Below are 19,103 nucleotides of genomic sequence, written 5' to 3'. Positions count from 1 at the left end.
CTGCAGTCCAGATATATCCACAGGTATTTAGCTGGGCTATTACAGAGTTGCCAGATGCCCTTGTGTCACACAAGAAACATGACAACTGGCAGCCATGTAATATTCCAAGTTTTTAAAGGGGAAGTAGTTCTCATTTGTCAATCATTGAAAACACTAGGAAAAGCTGTTCATCTACAAAAAGCATTGGAGTTAGCAGGCCACTAGTCTCTCACAGGCAGCTCCTCACCTAATATGGGACCTTCCTTCTCCACTGTGTAAGCAGTAAATGAGGTAGTCTATGGGAGAGATGGTGAATCCATGTAATAGATTTGAGACTTGTTCCTTAAAAGGGCTTTTGAATGTTTAAAATCTCATGGAAAATGATGACATCTGGTGATATCTGAGGGAAAGGTCAACAGTCAAAATTCTAATTTTGTTTTGGTTTTACACAGAAATTCATAATGAATGATTTTATCAAATGTAAAGTGTCTGATGCCTGGTGTACACTAGGAGGTTATGTCGAATTTAGCAGCATTAACTCGAATTAACCCTGCACCTGTCCACACAACGAAGCTATTTATTTCGACATAGAGGTCTCTTTAAATTGATTTCTGTACTCCTCCCTGACGAGGGGAGTAGCGCTAAATTCCACATGGCCATGTCGAATTAGGGTAGGTGTGGATGGAATTCGACGCTAATAGCTCTGGGAGCTATCCCACAGTGCACCACTCTGTTGACGCTCTGGACAGCAGTCCAAGCTCGGATCATCTGACCAGCCACTAGCCACACAGGAAAAACCCTGGGAAAATTTGAATTCCTTTTCCTGTCTGGGCAGTTTGAATCTCATTTCCTGTTTGGACATCGTGGCGAGCTCAGCAGCACTGGCAACGATGCACAGCTCTCCAGCAGAGGTGACCATGTAATCACAGAATAGAAAGAGGGCCCCAGCATGGACTTATTGGTAAGTCTTGGATCTGATCGCTGTGTGGGGCGATGAGTCCATGCTTTCGGAGCTGCGATCGAAAAAACGGAATGCGAAGATCTACGAGAAGATCTCAAAAGCCAAGACAGAGAGAGGATACAGCCGGGATACAATGCAGTGCCACGTGAAAATCAAGGAGCTGAGACAAGGGTACCAGAAGACCAAAGAGTCAAACGGACGCTCCGGATCCCATCCCCAGACATGCAGTTTCTATGAGGCACTGCATTCCATTCTAAGTGCGGCCGCCACCACCACCCCACCGCTGTCCGTGGACTCTGATGATGGGGTATTGTCGACGGACGCTTCCTCAGAGATGTTCGCGGACGGGGAAGATGAGGAAGGAGATGAGGAGGACGAGGCAGTCAACAGCGCTTTCAACACTGATTTCCCCGACAGCCAGGATCTCTTCATCACCCTCACGGAGATCCCCTACCAACCCTCCCTAGGCAGTAACCAGGACCGTGAATCAGATCAGGGGAAACATCAGTAGGTAAGTGTTTTAAACATTTATTTTGAACAGAATAGGAATGGTATCTTAACAATGGGTTTTTCATGATTAGTTTGCCCTAGGCACTTTAGTTTTTAGTCCTTGCCAGTGCAGCTACTGGAAAATTCTGTCAATATGTCCGGGGATAGAGCAGAAATCCTCCTGGGATATCTCCACGAAGCTCTCCTGGCGGTATTGTGAAAGCCTTTGCATCAGGTTCCTGGGGAGAGCAGCCTTATTGCGTCCTCCATGGTAGGAAACGTTTCCGCGCCAGGCTAGCAGCAAGTACTCGGGATCATTGCCTCGCAAAGCATGGCGGCATATAGCCCTGGTGTTCGCTGGCATTCACGCAGCATGCGGTCTTTCTCTGTCTCCGAAATCCTCATCAGAGTGATATCACTCATGGTGACCTGCTTTAAATTAGGGGAATGTTAGTATTGGGACTGATTGCCTGTTCCTTTACATAACTGTAACAAGCAACAGAGGGTCCTGTGGCACCTTTGAGACTAACAGAAGTACTGGGAGCATAAGCTTTCGTGGGTAAGAACCTCACTTCTTCAGATGCATCTTCACTCCAAAAGCACCTCACCCAAGCCCCCGTCCCAGTTTCATCCCCTAACTGTGTAGTTGTTAATAAAAAATACGTTTCTGTTAATTACTGTTTCCATCATGTTCTTTTAGAGGAGAGTGTGTTTAAGGGGGGGAAGGAGGTTGGTAATTGGAGAGGACAGTCACCTTTACCAAGGTACAGACACGGGGGCAGGTTCAGCAGAAGGTCACACACACATTGCAGTCACTAGGCACCCTGGTCAGTCTGGGAGGTGGTTTTCATGTTCTGTGTGTGGGGTGGGGGGGTATGTGAGTTTGTGGCGGGGGAGGGCGGTTATCCTGCTCACTCTGGAACCTAGCTTTCAAAGCTTCCCGGATGCACAGCGCGTCCCGCTGGGCTCTTCTAATCGTCCGGCTGTCTGGCTGGGCGTAATCAGCAGCCAGGCAATTTGCCTCAACCTCTCACCCTGCCATAAATGTCTCCCCCTTGCTCTCACAGAGATTGTGGAGCACACAGCAAGCTGCAATAACAATGGGGATATTGGTTTCGCTGAGATCAGAGCGAGTCAGTAAGCTTCTCCATCTCCCCTTCAGGCGTCCAAAAGCACACTCCACCACCATTCTGCACTTGCTCAGCCGGTAGTTGAAGAGTTCCTTTTCACTGTCCAGGGCGCCTGTATAGGGCTTCATGAGCCAGGGCATTAGCGGGTAGGCTGGGTCCCCGAGGATCACTGTAGGCATCTCCACATCCCCAACAGTTATTTTGTGGTCCGGGAAGTAAATACCTTCCTGCAGCCATCTAAACAGACCAGAGTTCCTGAATACGTGAGCATCATGAACCTTGCTCTGCCATCCGACGTTGATGTTGGTAAAATGTCCACTATGGTCCACCAGTGCTTGCAGCACCATTGAAGAGTAGCCCTTTCGGTTAATGTACTGGCTGGCCTGGTGGTCCGGTCCCAGGATAGGGATGTGAGTTCCATCTATAGCCCCACCGCAGTTTGGGAATCCCATCGCAGCGAAGCCATCTACGATCACCTGCATGTTTCCCAGGGTCACTACCTTTGAGAGCAGTAGCTCAACGATTGCGTTGGCTACTTGCATCACAGCAACCCCCACGGTAGATTTGCGCACTCCAAATTGGTTCGCAACTGACTGGTAGCTGTCTGGCGTTGCAAGGTTCCAGAGGGCTATGGCCACTCGCTTCTGGTCAGTCCGGGCTGCTCGCATCCGGGTGTCCTTACGCTTCAGGGCAGGGGACAGCAACTCACAAAGTTCCAGGAAAGTTCCCTTACGCATCCGAAAGTTTCGCAGCCACTGTGATTCATCCCAGACCTGCAGCACTATGCGGTCCCACCAGTCTGTGATTGTGTCCCGGACCCAGAATCACCGTTCCACAGCATCAACATGACCCATTGCCACCATGATGTTCACGGCGCAGGGTCTCGTGCTTTGTGATAGGTCTGTGCCCCTCTCAGACTTTATGTCCTCACCGCACTGCCGTAGTCTCCTCACCCGATTTCTCAGCATCTGCCTCTGAAAAAAGGTGGATGATAAGGTGTGAGGTGTGGACAACGGCCATAACTGCAGCGATGATCGCAGCGGGCTCCATGCTCACAGTGCTGTGGCGTCCACGCAGTCAATCACTAGGAAAGTGCGCGAACTGATTGCCCGCCGATGCTTTCACGGAGGGAGGGCAGGAGTTAGGGTTGAATGACGACAGTTACCCAAAACCACCCTCGACACATTTTTTGCCCCAGCAGGCATTGGGGGCTCGACCCAGAATTCCAGTGGGCAGCGGGGACTGCGGGAACTGTGGGATAGCTACCCACAGTGCACCGCTTCCTATGTCGACGCTTGCCCCGTTAGTGTGGACTCACAAAGTTGAATTACTGTCCTTAGTGTGGATACACACGTTCGACTTTGTAATATCGGTTCCACAAATTCGCTTTAAGTAAAATTGAACTATTCTCGTAGTGTAGACATACCCTAATTTAATGGGATGTTAATTGAGTAGATCAGTCAGCTAATCACTGCATTCAAGTGTCTGTACTATGCAATATAAGTATGTAAGTGACTTTTTTATGTTGCTCTCTCCCTCCCGGCCTTCCATCCACAATCCAAATTTGACAAGTTGTCTACTATAGTGATTTTGGGATGCCTTTAGAATGGAGTGACATTGAAAAAATCACAGAATTTTGAAATGGAAATAAATTTCACAACACATTCTACAAAATATTTCAGAAATCTTTGCGCCCGTAGAAGAAAATAAAATTTTGAGATGTTGAAAACCACACAATTAATTTGTGAAAATGTTTGTGAAAAATTTTACACAAAGCTTTTACCTCTTTCTACCTTCCCTACTGGCTATAAAATCTGACAGGACCAAGTGAAAATTAAAAATAAATTCTAGTTTTAGTTGTTTAAAAATAAAATATAAATTGGCATCTGGAACATTCATTTTTTAAAACAGTATATTTCTACAAACTCTTACTATGTATTTTTGATTGGTATAAAACAGCTGTGCTACAGAGATTTATTCCAAATGACGAGTGCACTTTAAATTCTCTTGTGAGCTGAAAACTTCATAACTTAGTGGACCAAATAGTTTAAACTAAATGCCTTTTTTTAATTTTAGCAAGGAATCTTGTGCCTTTTGGTCTCTTAATAGCATTCAGCATTGCATCAGATTATTGCACTTGTGAGAAATTAAACCATGGTACAGTATTTTCCAAGGCCTTAAAAAGAACATACAGTATGCCCCTTACTAATGCATCAAGCTGTAGCTGCTTTATGTAACCTTTAAAAAGTGCTATTAAAACAAATTGTTTGGTGCCTACAAAGTAGTACAGCACTGTAAAATGTGATACTTTGGAAAACTACATTCAGCGTACATTAAAAAAAACCCTGTTAATATGAAATAATAATACTTAGTAATTATACAGTATTTCACATGTTCTGAGCACTCTGTACACACATTAGCCAATTGATCATTTAAAAGTATTTATTTATATAGCCAATTAAATCAAACTCACCCTCCCTGTCACCTCGTCCCATAGACTGGGTGTCCAAGCCTTGCTATTTTTTCTTCCATAACATTGTAAAACATTACCTCTTCTCGCTCTTCATATGGTTAAACTATCTTCCAGTTCTCAACCCCACCCATTCTCTTCCTCTCTGACCTCCAGGGCCGGCGCTTCCATTTAGGTGACCTAGGTGGTCGCCTAGGGCACCAGGATTTGGAGGGGTGGCATTTTGCCACCCTTGGTGGCAAATTCGGCGGCGGGGGGGTCCTTCTGTGCTCTGGGTCTTCGGCGGCAATTCTGCGTCGGGTCCTTCACTTGCTCCGGGACCTGCCGCCGAAGTGCCCCGAAGACCAGGAGCGCGGAAGGACCCCCCCACCGCAGAATTGCTGACTATGACCGGGAGCGTGGAAGGACCCCCGCCTAGGGTGCTAAAAACCGTGGCGCCGCTCCTGCTGACCGGTTTTAGGACTGGACTGGTTTTAGGAACAATTATACTCAATCCATGTTTATCATCTACAGGCCGCACCTCGGGAGTATATGTATTTTTATCCTTTTGAAATTTTATATATTTTTGTCATTCAGCCACATGTACTTTGACAATCCAGTAGACTACATTGTGAACTATACACAGAATAAACAATTCATCATATATAATATTTATAAAAGCTTTATTAAAAACTTTATTTAAAAACAGAATGGCTACGAAGTCAAGCACTCAAAATTTAAGAAACGACTGGGTAAGATTATTTGTGCAATCTTAATTCCTGCCACTTGTCCATGTACATAATGATATAGTCTTGAGTTATGTAGTCATATGCTTGTTTTTTTTCTACTGCATCACTGCCTCATTCAGTGCACAGAATGGATGGTGTTCTGGGAATTAATCAGGGCTGTATAGTGAAGGAGGCTGTTGCCTCTGGCACCCTTTCCTTGTTTGTTGCATAAATTGGAAAGAGTGTTGTGATTGAGACGGGGATTGCAGGAAGCAAAAGCAGGGTCTCATGTTTAACACAGTGGTTGAATGTCATCCTGGAGAACTGGATTTTATCCTTGCTTCTGTCACAGAGTTCCTAAGGGATTCTGGACAAATGCTTAAAACAAAATTTTCATTGGTCATTTACACGGTGTGTTTTTCATTTTCTGAGTGCCTGCAAGCTCTGATTTGCACAAGTGGTGAGTGCCCACAACTGCAACTGAGGTCAATGGGATCTCTGGTCTGAACATATAAACTGCTATAAATTGCTGAGTAATCTGATAAATCAGACCTTATGTTTCACAAGTTGGTCATCCAAATTTAGTGGACACTTATGACAGCTTTGACCTTAATCTTTCTGTGCTTCAGCTGTAAAATGGAAATAATATCACCTATTCTTACAGTTGGTGAAACTCTATGTCAAGAGTACCATAGAAACAACAAATTGGAAATTAATAATTTTGTGTTCAGGGTAGGATTTGGCTCGTGTACTTAGGTAAATAAGACCTAGAGCTACACATTAAATTGGGAAGATAAAAAGAAATACTGAATGATTCATATAGGGGTTCTGTGGAAATAATAGTATGAGATCATGTAATTAAAGATTGTAGCATAATGCATATGGGGGTTGAATTAAAGTTTCATGGGCAACTTTAGTTGTTCATTTCCTAACTTACGAATGCTTGATTTTGCAGTCTTATAATTCTTCAACTGTTTTTTCCCTGCAATTTAAATGTATTTTTTTTGTGGGGGAGGGGGCGGGGCGACCATCAAGCAGAACCATATTGACTTCCCACATAGGTCTTCAGCAGGATTCCGACCTTTAGATATGCAACACGGTCTTCTACAATTTGAGGTAATTGAGTAACTCATAACAGTAAAAAGGTGATATGTTTTATGCAGACCTGCTACTAGAGGGACATAGAAATGTAGAGCTGGGAGGGACCTTTAGAGATTATCAAGTTCAGCTGACTGACCTGAGGCAGGACCAAATATACGTAGACCATCCCTGACAGGTGTTTGTCCAAGCTGTTCTTAAAAACCTCCAATGATGGAAATTCAACAACCTCCGTTGGAAGCCTATTCCAGAGCATAACTATCCTTATAATTATAAAGTTTTGTCTAATATCTAACCTAAATCTCCCTTGCTTCAGACTAAGCCCATTACTTCTTGTCCTACCTTCAGTGGTCATGAAAAAACATTTGATCATCATACTCTTTATAACAGCCGTTAACGTATTTGAAGACTGATATCAAGTCCCACCTCTGTCTTCTTTTCTCAAGACTCAATATGCCAGTTTTGTTCACCTTTCTTCATAGGTTTTCTAAACCCTTTATAATTTTTGTAGCTCTCCTCTGGACTCTCTCCAATTTATCTACATATTTCCTAAAGTGTGGTGCCCAGAGTTGGACAAAGTACTCCACACGAGGCTTCACCAGTGCCTAGCAGAGTGGTACAATTACCTCCCATGACTTATATAGAGCACTCCTGTTAATAGACCCCTTGATATTAGCCTTTTTCACAACTGCATCACATAATTGACATATTCAATTTGTGTTCCACTATAACTTCCAGGTCCTTTTCAGCAGTACTACTACCCAGCTAGCTATTCCATATTTTGTAGTTCTGCTCTTCATAAGTGTAGTACATTGGATGTATCTTTACTGAATTTAATTTTGTTGATTTCAGAGCAATTCTCTAATTTGTCATGGTCATTTTGAATTCTAATTTTGTCTGCCAACGTGCTTGCAACCCCTCTCAGCTTGGTGTCATCTTCAAATTGTCCTTGCCCACCCCCCAATCTCTCCCTCTCTCCCCACCTGCTCCCTTTCTCCCATCTCCTCTTCTTCAGTCCATCTCCTGCTGATGTGCTCCCAGATTCTGCCTTTCTTTCCCCACCTTCCTATCCTCACCTACTTCTATCCGCTCACCCAGCTACTATCACTTACCCCCTTTTCCTATTCTTTTCTCCATCTTCTGCCCTCCTCTACTCCTGCCTCTTCTCCTCCAAGGGTCCTATCTCCCGACTTGTTATCCTGCATCTCCTTCCCTCCACAACCCACCCACCTCTCACCCTATTTCCTTACCCATTTGCATTTGAATCAGATTGATTACTCCTTCTTGGCCATTCTGTAAGAGTACTGGGAAAAGGAGAATAGAAAACACTGGAAAATATGTCTCTCTGTTCTCTGTTCCTGTGCCTGGTGCAATAGCAGACCCCACTAGTTTGGAGCAGAATGTGCAGGGAGAGTCCTGCTCAGACCCTGTAGCCCTGGGATGGAACGTGCTTGGTTACTCTTTGGAAGCTGGTGCATACATAGTCTGGTCAACACACAGGAGCTGTGCAGGGATGGAGCATGATCAGTGTAGATGGAATCTTTGGAGAATTTGTCTGCAGAATGCTAACGAGTCTCTACTGAACACATGCAAACTGAAATTTTTCAGAGGCTTATAACTTGGCCAAATTTGGGCAAATTTTCACAGGGACTGGGAAAAAAACATTCCTGACATCATGGTGATCCCCTCCTGAGAAATTTTAAATCCCTGCTCAAAATCATGAAGGAGTTACAATTCAAAAATGGTTGTAAGAAATTTTTTAACATGGCAAAACATAGCAGAGACCTTGATGTTTTAGCTGAAACTTTAAAAAAAAATCAACTTAAGGAGACACTCTGTATTGAAAATTTCAGCCCAAGCTGTTTCAGTTTGTTATCTAAAGAACTGAAAACAGAGTCTTACAATAAAAAGAGATGGGCAACTCTAACTATAGACACTAGAGGAGTTCTGTGCCCCCACTGATTGTGGAGGTCATATCCCTGCTTTCCCCTTCCATTCCCCGCACATACTCCTGCTGCAAATGCAAGCATTGGGGCACTGATTTGATTGTAGCTGTGTGTGTCAGTTATGTGAAACGAACTGGAAAAGAAGTGAGAAAGGGAGCAGACAGCGGGAGAAGCAGTGTCACTAAAGCCCAGGAAGGAACAGAGCTGGCTCTAACATTTTTGCCGCCCTAGGTAAAACAGAAGAGCACCGCCCCGCCGTAACATCCCCCTCCCAGTGCTGCGCCAGGCTGGGCCACCCAAACCCCCGCCCCGAGCGCCGGGCCAGGCTGCCCAAACCCCCGCCCCAAGTGCCGCGCCGGGCCACCCAAACCCCTGCCGCCCCGAGCGCCGGCCAGGCCGCCCAAACCCCCGAGCGCCGCGCCAGACCGCTCAAACCCCCGCCCCCCTCGAGTGCTGCGCCAGACCGCCCAAACCCCCGGAGCGCCGGGCCGCTCAAGCCCCCACCCCCCAAGCACTGGGCTGCTGAACACCCCCCCCCCGCGCCGCGCTGGGCCGCCAAAACTCCCGCCCCCGAGTCCCGCGCCACGCCGCCCAAACCCCCGCCCCCCCCGAAGCGTCACGCCAGGCCGGGCAAACTCCCGCCCCTGAGTGCCGTGCCGGGCTGCCCAAACCCCCGCCCCCCCGAAGCGCTACACTGGCCTGCCCAAACCCCCGGCGCACCGCGCCGGACCATCCAAACCCCTGCCCTGAGCGCCGCGCCCTGCTGCCCAAACCCCCGGAGCGCCGGGCCGGGCCTTCCAAACCCCCGCCCTCCCCCACAGCACCACGCCGCCGCCGAAATAGTCCCTGTGCTGCCCGGCCGAAACAAAAACAAAAAACGTTAGCACCCCCCACCACCCCAACATTGGCCACCCCTTCTAAAGTGCCGCCCCAAGCACGTGCTTGGTCGGCTGGTGCCTGGAGCTGGCCCTGGGAAGGAAGCCAAGAGACAGTGTTTCTTTTGGGCAGAGTGCACTGAGAGGGCAGGCTTGGATTTCTGAAAAAGGAACTGACTCCTTTTGTTTGCTTCTACTTTACTCAAGGAAACAGAACTTGGAATAATAAAGAGAAAGGAACCACTGTTCCTGCAAAGTTCTAAAGAATCATATGAAATGAAAAAGAACAAGCTCTCTTCATCTTCAGTACTGCCAGTTTTCCAGTCTGGTAGTCTGATAGCTTACAGACCTAAAGCAAACTTTGTCTGTTTGGAATCCCTTTGCTGTGCACCCAAACAAGAACTGAAAGTTTCTACTTTCACCACCACCAAGGCATCAGTAGAGGTTGTACAAAATCTTAATAGGAACAAATGTTCTAATGTAATGAGACACTACCTCAGTGCTCATATCATTAATCTTGCAGTACATGACACTGCAGACAGGAGTACTGGCAATTCTGTTCAGGAGCTGCTGGATATATTAACTGATGCTGGTTCTGGTACATTCATGCTGATTTCTCCATCTTTTGTTAAGACATTTGTATATGTTTTGTTTGATATCATTTCCAAAATTGTAAAATCAAGTTTGAGACCTTTTCATGCCGCCAATACATCCTGTCATCTTGCAAACAGTATATTTGCCAGAGGAAAATATTGATTTCAGTTTACTTTGCCAAGTTCATTTGTGTCTGCTGGAACATTTATAGCTTAGATACAGACTTGCATCTTGGTTATTTTTTTCTCATTGTTACCCAACAAGTCTATTTATTCAAAACTAAGGTGGTGTCACTACTAACAATGGACATATTTCTTCAAAGAGCTGTTCTTGCTGTCATTTACCTTTATAATTACTACTAAAAGAAAAGGTTTAAAAAACTCTTTAAATTGAGTGATGAAGATGTGTTCATGCCTCAAGTAAGTAACCACATGACCTCACTGCTGTAACCCATGTCCTTCCTCACCCGAAACCTCCTACCTTTTCTAAAAAGCAACAGAGGGTCCTGTGGCACCTTTGAGACTAACAGAAGTACTGGGAGCATAAGCTTTCGTGGGTAAGAACCTCACTTCTTCAGATGCATGACTTGCATCTGAAGAAGTGAGGTTCTTACCCACAAAAGCTTAGGCTCCCAGTACTTCTGTTAGTCTCAAAGGTGCCACAGGACCCTCTGTTGCTTTTTACAGATTCAGACTAACACGGCTACCCCTCTGATACTTGACTACCTTTTCTAGTTACATGACAGCTAGAACTCGATTCTAAGCATTTAAATGAGACCTTTGCACCTTGCTTTTGAAAATCCCATCCTACATCTCTAATTGTTCTGTAAATCAACCAACTGGCTTTTAGACGCTGTAAAGATGTTATAAGTATGGTGTGTGTATGGTCTGGCAACAGTAAGTCTTCTCCCTTCTGCCTGCACCCTTTCTGTTCCTCCCATCAAACACAAATGATGAAGGACTCTGAGACATTTCCTGCTAATACTAGGTTAAGGAGAGGAACATGGAAGAGCCATTACCTCTGCTAATACCAGTGCCAGTAGCTCCTCAGAGGCAGCTCAAAGATTTCACTTAACTTTCTCAGTAGTAACCGCCCCCCCACCCCAGTTTTCACCACTACCACTGTTCTTGCTGATACTTCTCTCTGATGATCTGATTCATGCATACACTGACTCCCCCACCCCCACGTAACTCCAATATTTTTTGACTTGGCAATCTTCTCTTTAAGATATCCACAGTATAAGAGCTGGCAGGCTGTCAGCGACTGCTGATTCTTTGCGCTCCTGATGGACAATGATCGTTTTTTCTCTAGCAGCTGGGGATGGAGGGAGCCCCTTCTTTCTGGATTCTTGCAATCTGGAAATAAGGAAGATTCTCTTCTCAAGAGGAGGATGCCTGAATATTATCTGGGACTTTGTCACCAATAATTCTTTCTGTGTAGCTGTTTTGGTTGTTTCCCTCTTGATCCCTACATCATCATTGCTTAGTTTATCCCAAACTCAGTTTTAAATCAGAAAGTGAATGTGGAGTCCCAGTAAAATCCAAATTTGAGTGCTACATTTTAAAAAGAAAAATAAACACCGGTTGGACAGAACTCTTTAAAGAGCTTTGTAAAATGGTACAGCTGGGTGTGGGGCAAACCCTCCCCCCCCCCAACTCAACAACAAAATACATTGTGTCTACATTTAAACATAAAAAGGTATGTGTGTACTTGGTTATTATACACTGAACTCATGTTTTCTTAGGGCTACATGTGCCTAGTTCTAAAGAATCTGTGCAGGAGAGTCCCTTCTCCCACATATGGTCTGCATTAGCGCAGCCACATACAAAAAAATCATGGAGCAGGTCCTCAAGGAATCAATTCTGAAGCATTTCGAGGAGAGGAAAGTGATCAGGAACAGTCAGCATGGATTCACCAATGGCAAGTCATGCCTGACTAACCTAATTGCCTTCTATGAGGAGATAACTGGCTCTGTGAATGAGGGGAAAGCAGTGGATGGGTTGGATGAATGGACTATAAGGTGGATAGAAAGATGGCTCAATTGTTGGGCTGAACGGATAGTGATCAATGGCTCCATGTCTAGTTGGCAGCCGGTATCAAGTGGAGTGCCCCAAGGGTCAGTCCTGGGGCCAGTTTTGTTCAATATCTTCATTAATGATCTGAAGGATGGCGTTGATTGCATCCTCAGCAAGTTTGCAGATGACACTAAACTGGGAAGAGTGGTAGATACACTGAAAGTAGGGATAGGATACAGAGGGGACTAGACAAATTAGAGGATTGGGCCAAAAGAAATCTGATAAGGTTCAACAAGGACAAGTGCCGAGTCCTGCACTTAGGACGGAATAATCCCATGCACTGCTACAGACTAGGGACCGAATGGCTAGGCAGCAGTTCTGCAGAAAAGGACCTAGGGGTTACAGTGGACGATAAGCTGGATATGAGTCAACAGTGTGCCCTTGTTGCCAAGAAGGCTAACGGCATTTTGGGCTGTATAAGTAGGAGCATTGCCATCAGATCAAGGGACGTGATCATTCCCCTCTATTCAACATTGGTGAGGCCTCATCTGGAGTAGTGTATCCAATTTTGCCCCCCACACTACAAGAAGGATGTGGAAAAATTGGAAAGAATCCAGCGGAGGGAAACAAAAATGATTAGGGGTCTGGAGCACATGACTTATGAGGAGAGGCTGAGGGAACTGGGATTGTTTAGTCTGCAGAAGAGAAGGATGAGGGGGATTTGATAGCTGCTTTCAACTACCTAAAAGGGGGTTCCAAAGAGGATGAAACTCGGCTGTTCTCAGTGGTACCAGATGACAGAACGAGGAGTAATGGTCTCAAGTTGCAGTGGGGGAGGTTTAGGTTGGATAGTAGGAAAAACTTTTTCACTAAGAGTGTGGTGAAGCCCTGGTATGCGTTACATAGGGAGGTAGTGGAATCTCCTTCCTTAGAGATTTTTAAGGTTAGGCTTGACAAAGCCCTGGCTGGGATGATTTAGTTGGGATTGGCCCTGCTTTGAGCAGGGGGTTGGACTAGATGACCTCCTGAAATCCCTTCCCACCCTGATATTCTATGCTTCTATGATAACTTATGACTTGCACTTTTGTTGTCACTTATAAGAGAAGAGTCCCATGTTCCACTGCTGATAAATACAGACTTTAATGGCAACCACTCTATGTAGTGTTTAATCACTTATTTGTCTACAGGCAACAAAAAATTGAATCAAGAAGTATGGGTTATGAGTCAATATTTATAAATGGTATTTTTTCCACATGTAGACACACAAAATACTGTAAATTTTAGAGATTCTAATCCTGTTCACTTTACTCACACAAGTAGTCTTATTGGTTTCAGCAGTGGTGATGAATTCTGCTCACCTTACTTAGACAAGTGGTCCTATTAACGTAATTGTGATTGCTTGTGAGACTAAGGCTATGTCTGCATTACAGACCTTACAGCAGCACAGCTGTATTGCTGCAGCTGCACCACTGTAAGGTCTCCCGTGTAGCTGCTCTATGCCAGTCAGAGAGAGCTCTCCCACTTGCATAATTAAGCCACCCCCAACAAGCAGCAGTAGCTATGTTGGCACGAGATGCTCCCTGGCTGACAGAGTGCTGTCCACACTGGCGCTTTTGTCAGTGAAACTTTTGTCAGTCATGGGTGTGTTTTTTCACACCCCTGACTGACAAAAGTTTTGCCAAGTATTAGTGTAGATATAGCCTTAGACTCTCAGGTTTGGCCCCATGTATACCATCTAACCATCCAACTTCCTTGCTCTCTTTGACTGACGGAGAGTTCTAATTCCTAGGGGAATTGTCAGCCCACCCAGTTAGGGATTTGTATGAGCTGTAGCATAATTGTTTGCCTGCCTATTAAAGGAACTCTCTTGCTTTAGTTAAGATTGGTAAAGAGTAACACTTTTCCAGTAGCATAACTTGCTGTACATTTTTGCTGTTTGTTTAAGAATTGTTTATATTTATCTGCAGTGCACCAAATATACTCAATATTTTATTATAAAAAGTATAGTAATTGGTACAGTGTCTCTTCCACAAAACTTTCCATCTGCCCCTAATATTCTTTCTGTCATTCCACAGCCAAGTAATTGGTACAGTGTCTCTTCCACAAAACTTTCCATCTGCCCCTAATATTCTTTCTGTCACTCCACAGCCAAGTCCTGAAGTCCTGCCAAGTCCTGGACTCAGGTCTGAACAAGTCTTCCATTATACTGTACACCTTCATGGGTATTCTTAGTATACCTAATGAAACAAACAGGTTTTAACATTATTTGAAATTTGGCATGATTATAACTTCATATTCAGCCTCTCTGTACACCTGTTTGAGGCTTGCATATCCCTAGTTGCATTTATAATTTTGAGCTATCATGGAAAGGTTTTTTATGCTTTCTTTTTTGAATTATTATTTGAGGTAGAGTTTTTTCTTCATTAATTTTATAGGAATTATGATCAAAGCTACAAAAATAGTGAGAAGCAATAGCGAGATGCAGGGGAAAACAAACAGAGAAACATATTTTTCATTTATCAAACCAGAAAAGGCCAAAATGTTTAAATAGCAGACTGAGATGCTTTAAAAATTGTCTTTCTAGACTCTGTATGCATAATTGTTGGTAGTCTACAAGCTATCCCCATCTTCCTATGGGATACATAATTCAATTAGTTTATGTAATGCTTTCTAATACATCATTCTATATATATCAGCTAGAGAGCTGATGGAAAAACATGTAGTTTTCATAAACTCCCTGTGGATATATGCATTTACATTCTGTAAAAGTAATGGCAGTACCTGCAGGAAATGTACAAAGTGCCCTTGGTTATCCTTAAGGTATTCACCCTCTGGAGAAGTTAAAACTAATATAAAAATAAATTCACTTCTAAAAGCCTACTTTTAGCTAGACTAATTGGGTGGCAGCAACAAAACAAAACTATTTTGGATGTAGGCATGAATTGGGTTTCTGAGCTCAAGGGCAAAAATATATTTTATATTGGCAATTACACTAATTCAACTCTCCTATAATTTTGGCAAAACATTAATTTGTTACTGGTTTGCATGGTATGAATTTGATGGGTTTTACATTAGTTTTGTCAGAAGAATTTTTTATGTGAACTCTTTAAAAATTCACAGCAGGTTTGAATTTGTAAAGGTTTACTATTAATGACAATTCTGGAAGTTATCACTTATTCTCAGGAAGTGTTTAATAATAGGAATTATAGCATAGATGGAGTAAAGCATAGATGGACTGGACAATGTTCAGACCAGGTTTGACCCAGAAATATGATGTGTGTCGGGCAAACCCTACCTGCTTCTACCTATCTTATCTTATCTTTATCTTATCTTATCTTTTTTTCTGAAATTTCAGATGCTAAAGTGATGATTACCAATATAAGAACTGAGATAAAGAGAGAGAAAGCACTACAAAATCTATGGTGTAGCTGCATGGTTTGAGATGTTAATAAAGGAAGCACACATTTCTGGCTATCTAGAAAACCTATCAAATGAAGGTTTATTCATATTTCTCCTATACTGATTGATAGATCCATATGTATTTTCAAAGTTGTGTTTTGAAAACATATGGTTACAGGATCTCTATAAAAATCAAATTGACCAAAATCTAATTCTTCTGACCATGAGCAACTAAACACAACCACCTTTCTTGTTTTAATTTCTGTGGATATGCATGATGTGCTTTAAAGTTCATTATCAATGTATTATCATTTATCTCCTTTAGGAATGCAAGTCTGCTCCATGCATGAATGGAGGTTCTTGTCAAGATTTGGTCAGTGCATTTGTGTGTATTTGCGTGGGTGGATACACTGGTGAATTTTGTGAAGTAGATATTGACGTTTGCAATGAACCTGCACTGAACTCAACCCTTTGTTTCAATGGAGGCATATGTGTTGACGGCCCTGGAAGAACTTTTCATTGCAGGTCAGTAAGTATGTTTACTTATAACTGCAGCAGTTATTGTACATTCATTTGTTAAGTTTTGAATTTGGGGAGATTTTACTACATGTGTTATGTGAACTATATTGGATTTATTACATTTTTAAGGATTATATCAGAATGCAAATGTTTTAAATTATGGGACTAGTTCACAATTTGCTGGTAAGACCATATGTCTTAACACTTTTAGAAATACATTTAACACAAGAAGAAAACATTATTTCAAAATATTGAAACTGAAAGTAGTGAAATATACTGAAGCTCTAAGAGTAAATTTTAGCATAAAATAAACAAACCGATGCTCAAGGGAACATTGTTCTTAAATTGCTTACCATTTAAAGTGATGTCTTTACCTAGAAAATAATACTTAATGTGTTTCTATGATTGGTGCATGGAAGATCTTTCATAACATGAACAAACTCGAGAAGAAACTGCAAACTCATGTGCTCAAAAATATTTATGAGTATCAAAGCCTAAACTGTCTGATGGGGATAGTCTATTTGCTGGTTATAGTTCTCTACAGAAGCTTTCACATAGTTTATGCTGTTTATCTTACATATTTTAAAATTTCCTCCAGTAAAATTAGTATATATTGTTACTTTTATTTACAGTCTGTGGCCCAATTTGACTATTACACTAATTGAAATTTAGAAAAGACTGATAAAAATTATTATAAACTGTGTGGCAATGAAGCACTAAAACCATACTAAGCCATACATCAAAATATATTCAACATCTGGTATTCAGTTTATGGCCTGAAGCACAGCTTAACAATGTTAATAATAATAATAATAATAATAATAATAATAGCCACTTTTAAGGAGATTATTAACCATCCATAACAATATGTTATCTTTATAATGTACTTACATTTCATTAAACCATAACAAACTATGTTAAAGTAATATTAAGTGTTTGTCTGAAACTCAGAGTTGAGGTTGACGAAGAGTCCTGTGGCACCTTATAGACTAACAGATGTATTGGAGCATAAGCTTTCGTGGGTGATTACTCACTTCGTCAGATGAATGAGAGTTAAGGTTGAAGTTTATCATCTAATTAGCCCTGTGATTCCTATATATTTTAGCACATATACAAAGAGAGTGGAAGTTGCATTCAAGTGTTTGAAAGTAAAATTGAACTCAGTATGATTCAGATGACTGGAAATCCTGTAAAATTAATTTTGACACAATTGGAAGTAAAGAGGGGTTTCAACCTTTATGCATGTATTTTGGTGTTATGTAAGAGTTTAATTTAACTTTAAATTAGCTGTTTTGTGTTTACAGTCTTGTTTTTTCTTTTGTTCTGTGGTTGTGGGTGTCTTTTTATTTAGGTAAGCAATTTTTATTAGTGTTTGATGAACCTCAAAATGTTCAGAGGTTTGGTTCAGCTATGCCTTCAAAACTCTCATGTGTACAATGGTGGGCTTGGAATCTTCGCAGAATATCCTCTTCTGTGATGTTTCCTGTTAGCTCACCTTTGCATCAGGGCAGAACTACGATGAGAACAACAGTATTTTGGCACTTCTAAGACAAAGAGTAGGGAAACAGTGTACACCATATAAGCAAAATAGTCAAGGTGGTAATTAGTCACATCTTGTAAATATTAGGTTTGATAACATTGTAGTGTTGTTTAATATACTAGATTATGTTTGTTTGCTTTATATGATAAATAAGGGTGATTTTTTTTTATTAAACAGTGCTGCAAATGTCAATTTTGTTGCCTTTATCATGGAAGCAGTATTAGAGACTCCATAGCTCAGGATACATTTATTTGTTTGTTTGTTTATTAAACAAAGTTAAAGCAAGATTTAAATCCAGCTGTTCAGGATGAAAACAAACATCTGTCCAAACTAAAGTGGCACCACTTACTGCTATTGTACTGATTTAATATTGCGGAAAGACAGTAGATGCTAGAAAGAATAGTAATTGAGAAATCCGAAAGACTTCAAAACGATTCCTTTATAAAATTATAGGGATGGTAGGTCATGTATTATGATTTTTGTTTGTCAACCTGGGGTAAGGTCATACGGTGGAATCCGTGACATTGGCTTCATTTTAACTCAGACCTCAGAGGATTTGAATTCTTGTGAACACAGGAGGGAAGTGTGTACTGGAAACTCCTGTGAACCCCAAATACTGAGTACATTGCACTTCAGATGGATGCCGTTATTAGCCTGGGGATTTGGGGATAGTTAAGACATATTTCTAAAGATTGTTTTTGTTAGAAAATAAAAATATTGAACTTAGATGCTTGTTAAATGTTGCTCTTCTGGTCCCAAGTTTCCCTTTAGCTCAGAAGTCATAGCCCTGGAAGGGATACTAGTGTGAGTTAATGTTCTTTCAAGCATCACTCTCCATTGGATTTCCAAATGGAAAAGTACAGAATCAGTGAGGTATAATGCTGCAGAAAGCATCTAGTCCCTTGCTACCTGCCTTCCTACACCCAAAATTCTCTGATTCACCAACTTCACACACTTCTGGCAAAGAGTCATCAGTAGAGTCTAAGGGAAGGAAGGTAGAATTCTACCCATTACATCCCATAGAGTTCCATAGAATCAGGTTCCCATATGTTTATGGAAGCAGATGGAAAAGATAGGTCTTTCACAAATTAGCCCTAAAGAATGAGCTGTCACCCAATTGAGCGACAATGATCTTTATATATAATGTTGATTTTATATTAGTTACTTGAGCTGTCTACTGTGTGTGGGAGGAGTAACTAAATGGTAGCTAGAAATATGTTATTTATGTGTATAATATATAATCCCTTAGCATCATGAAGGAATTAAAATGCAATGTAATATAGGAGAAAAAGAATGATACTTAAATGTGCCTTTGCTGCAAAATGCAGACTTTAATTGATCAATGCTGTATTCTCTCTAAAGCACTACATGTAACTTCCTC

General features: G+C 42.3%; 1 protein-coding gene across 1 annotated transcript in view; it reads left to right on the top strand.

Annotated features, from left to right (window-relative positions):
- LOC135982590 (protein eyes shut homolog) overlaps positions 1-19,103 on the top strand; it is a 497,350-nt gene that overhangs the window by 309,941 nt on the left and 168,306 nt on the right. The window contains exon 17 of the mRNA XM_065589961.1: positions 15,989-16,188. Within this exon, the coding sequence (XP_065446033.1) occupies positions 15,989-16,188 (200 nt within the window). The remainder of the gene's footprint in view (positions 1-15,988; positions 16,189-19,103) is intronic.

Source organism: Chrysemys picta, chromosome 3 (assembly GCF_011386835.1).
Source record: "Chrysemys picta bellii isolate R12L10 chromosome 3, ASM1138683v2, whole genome shotgun sequence".
In the NCBI taxonomy this organism is placed as follows: domain Eukaryota; kingdom Metazoa; phylum Chordata; order Testudines; family Emydidae; genus Chrysemys; species Chrysemys picta.
Note: the sequence above shows the minus strand (reverse complement) of the source record. Positions and strands in the feature narration are given on the sequence as shown.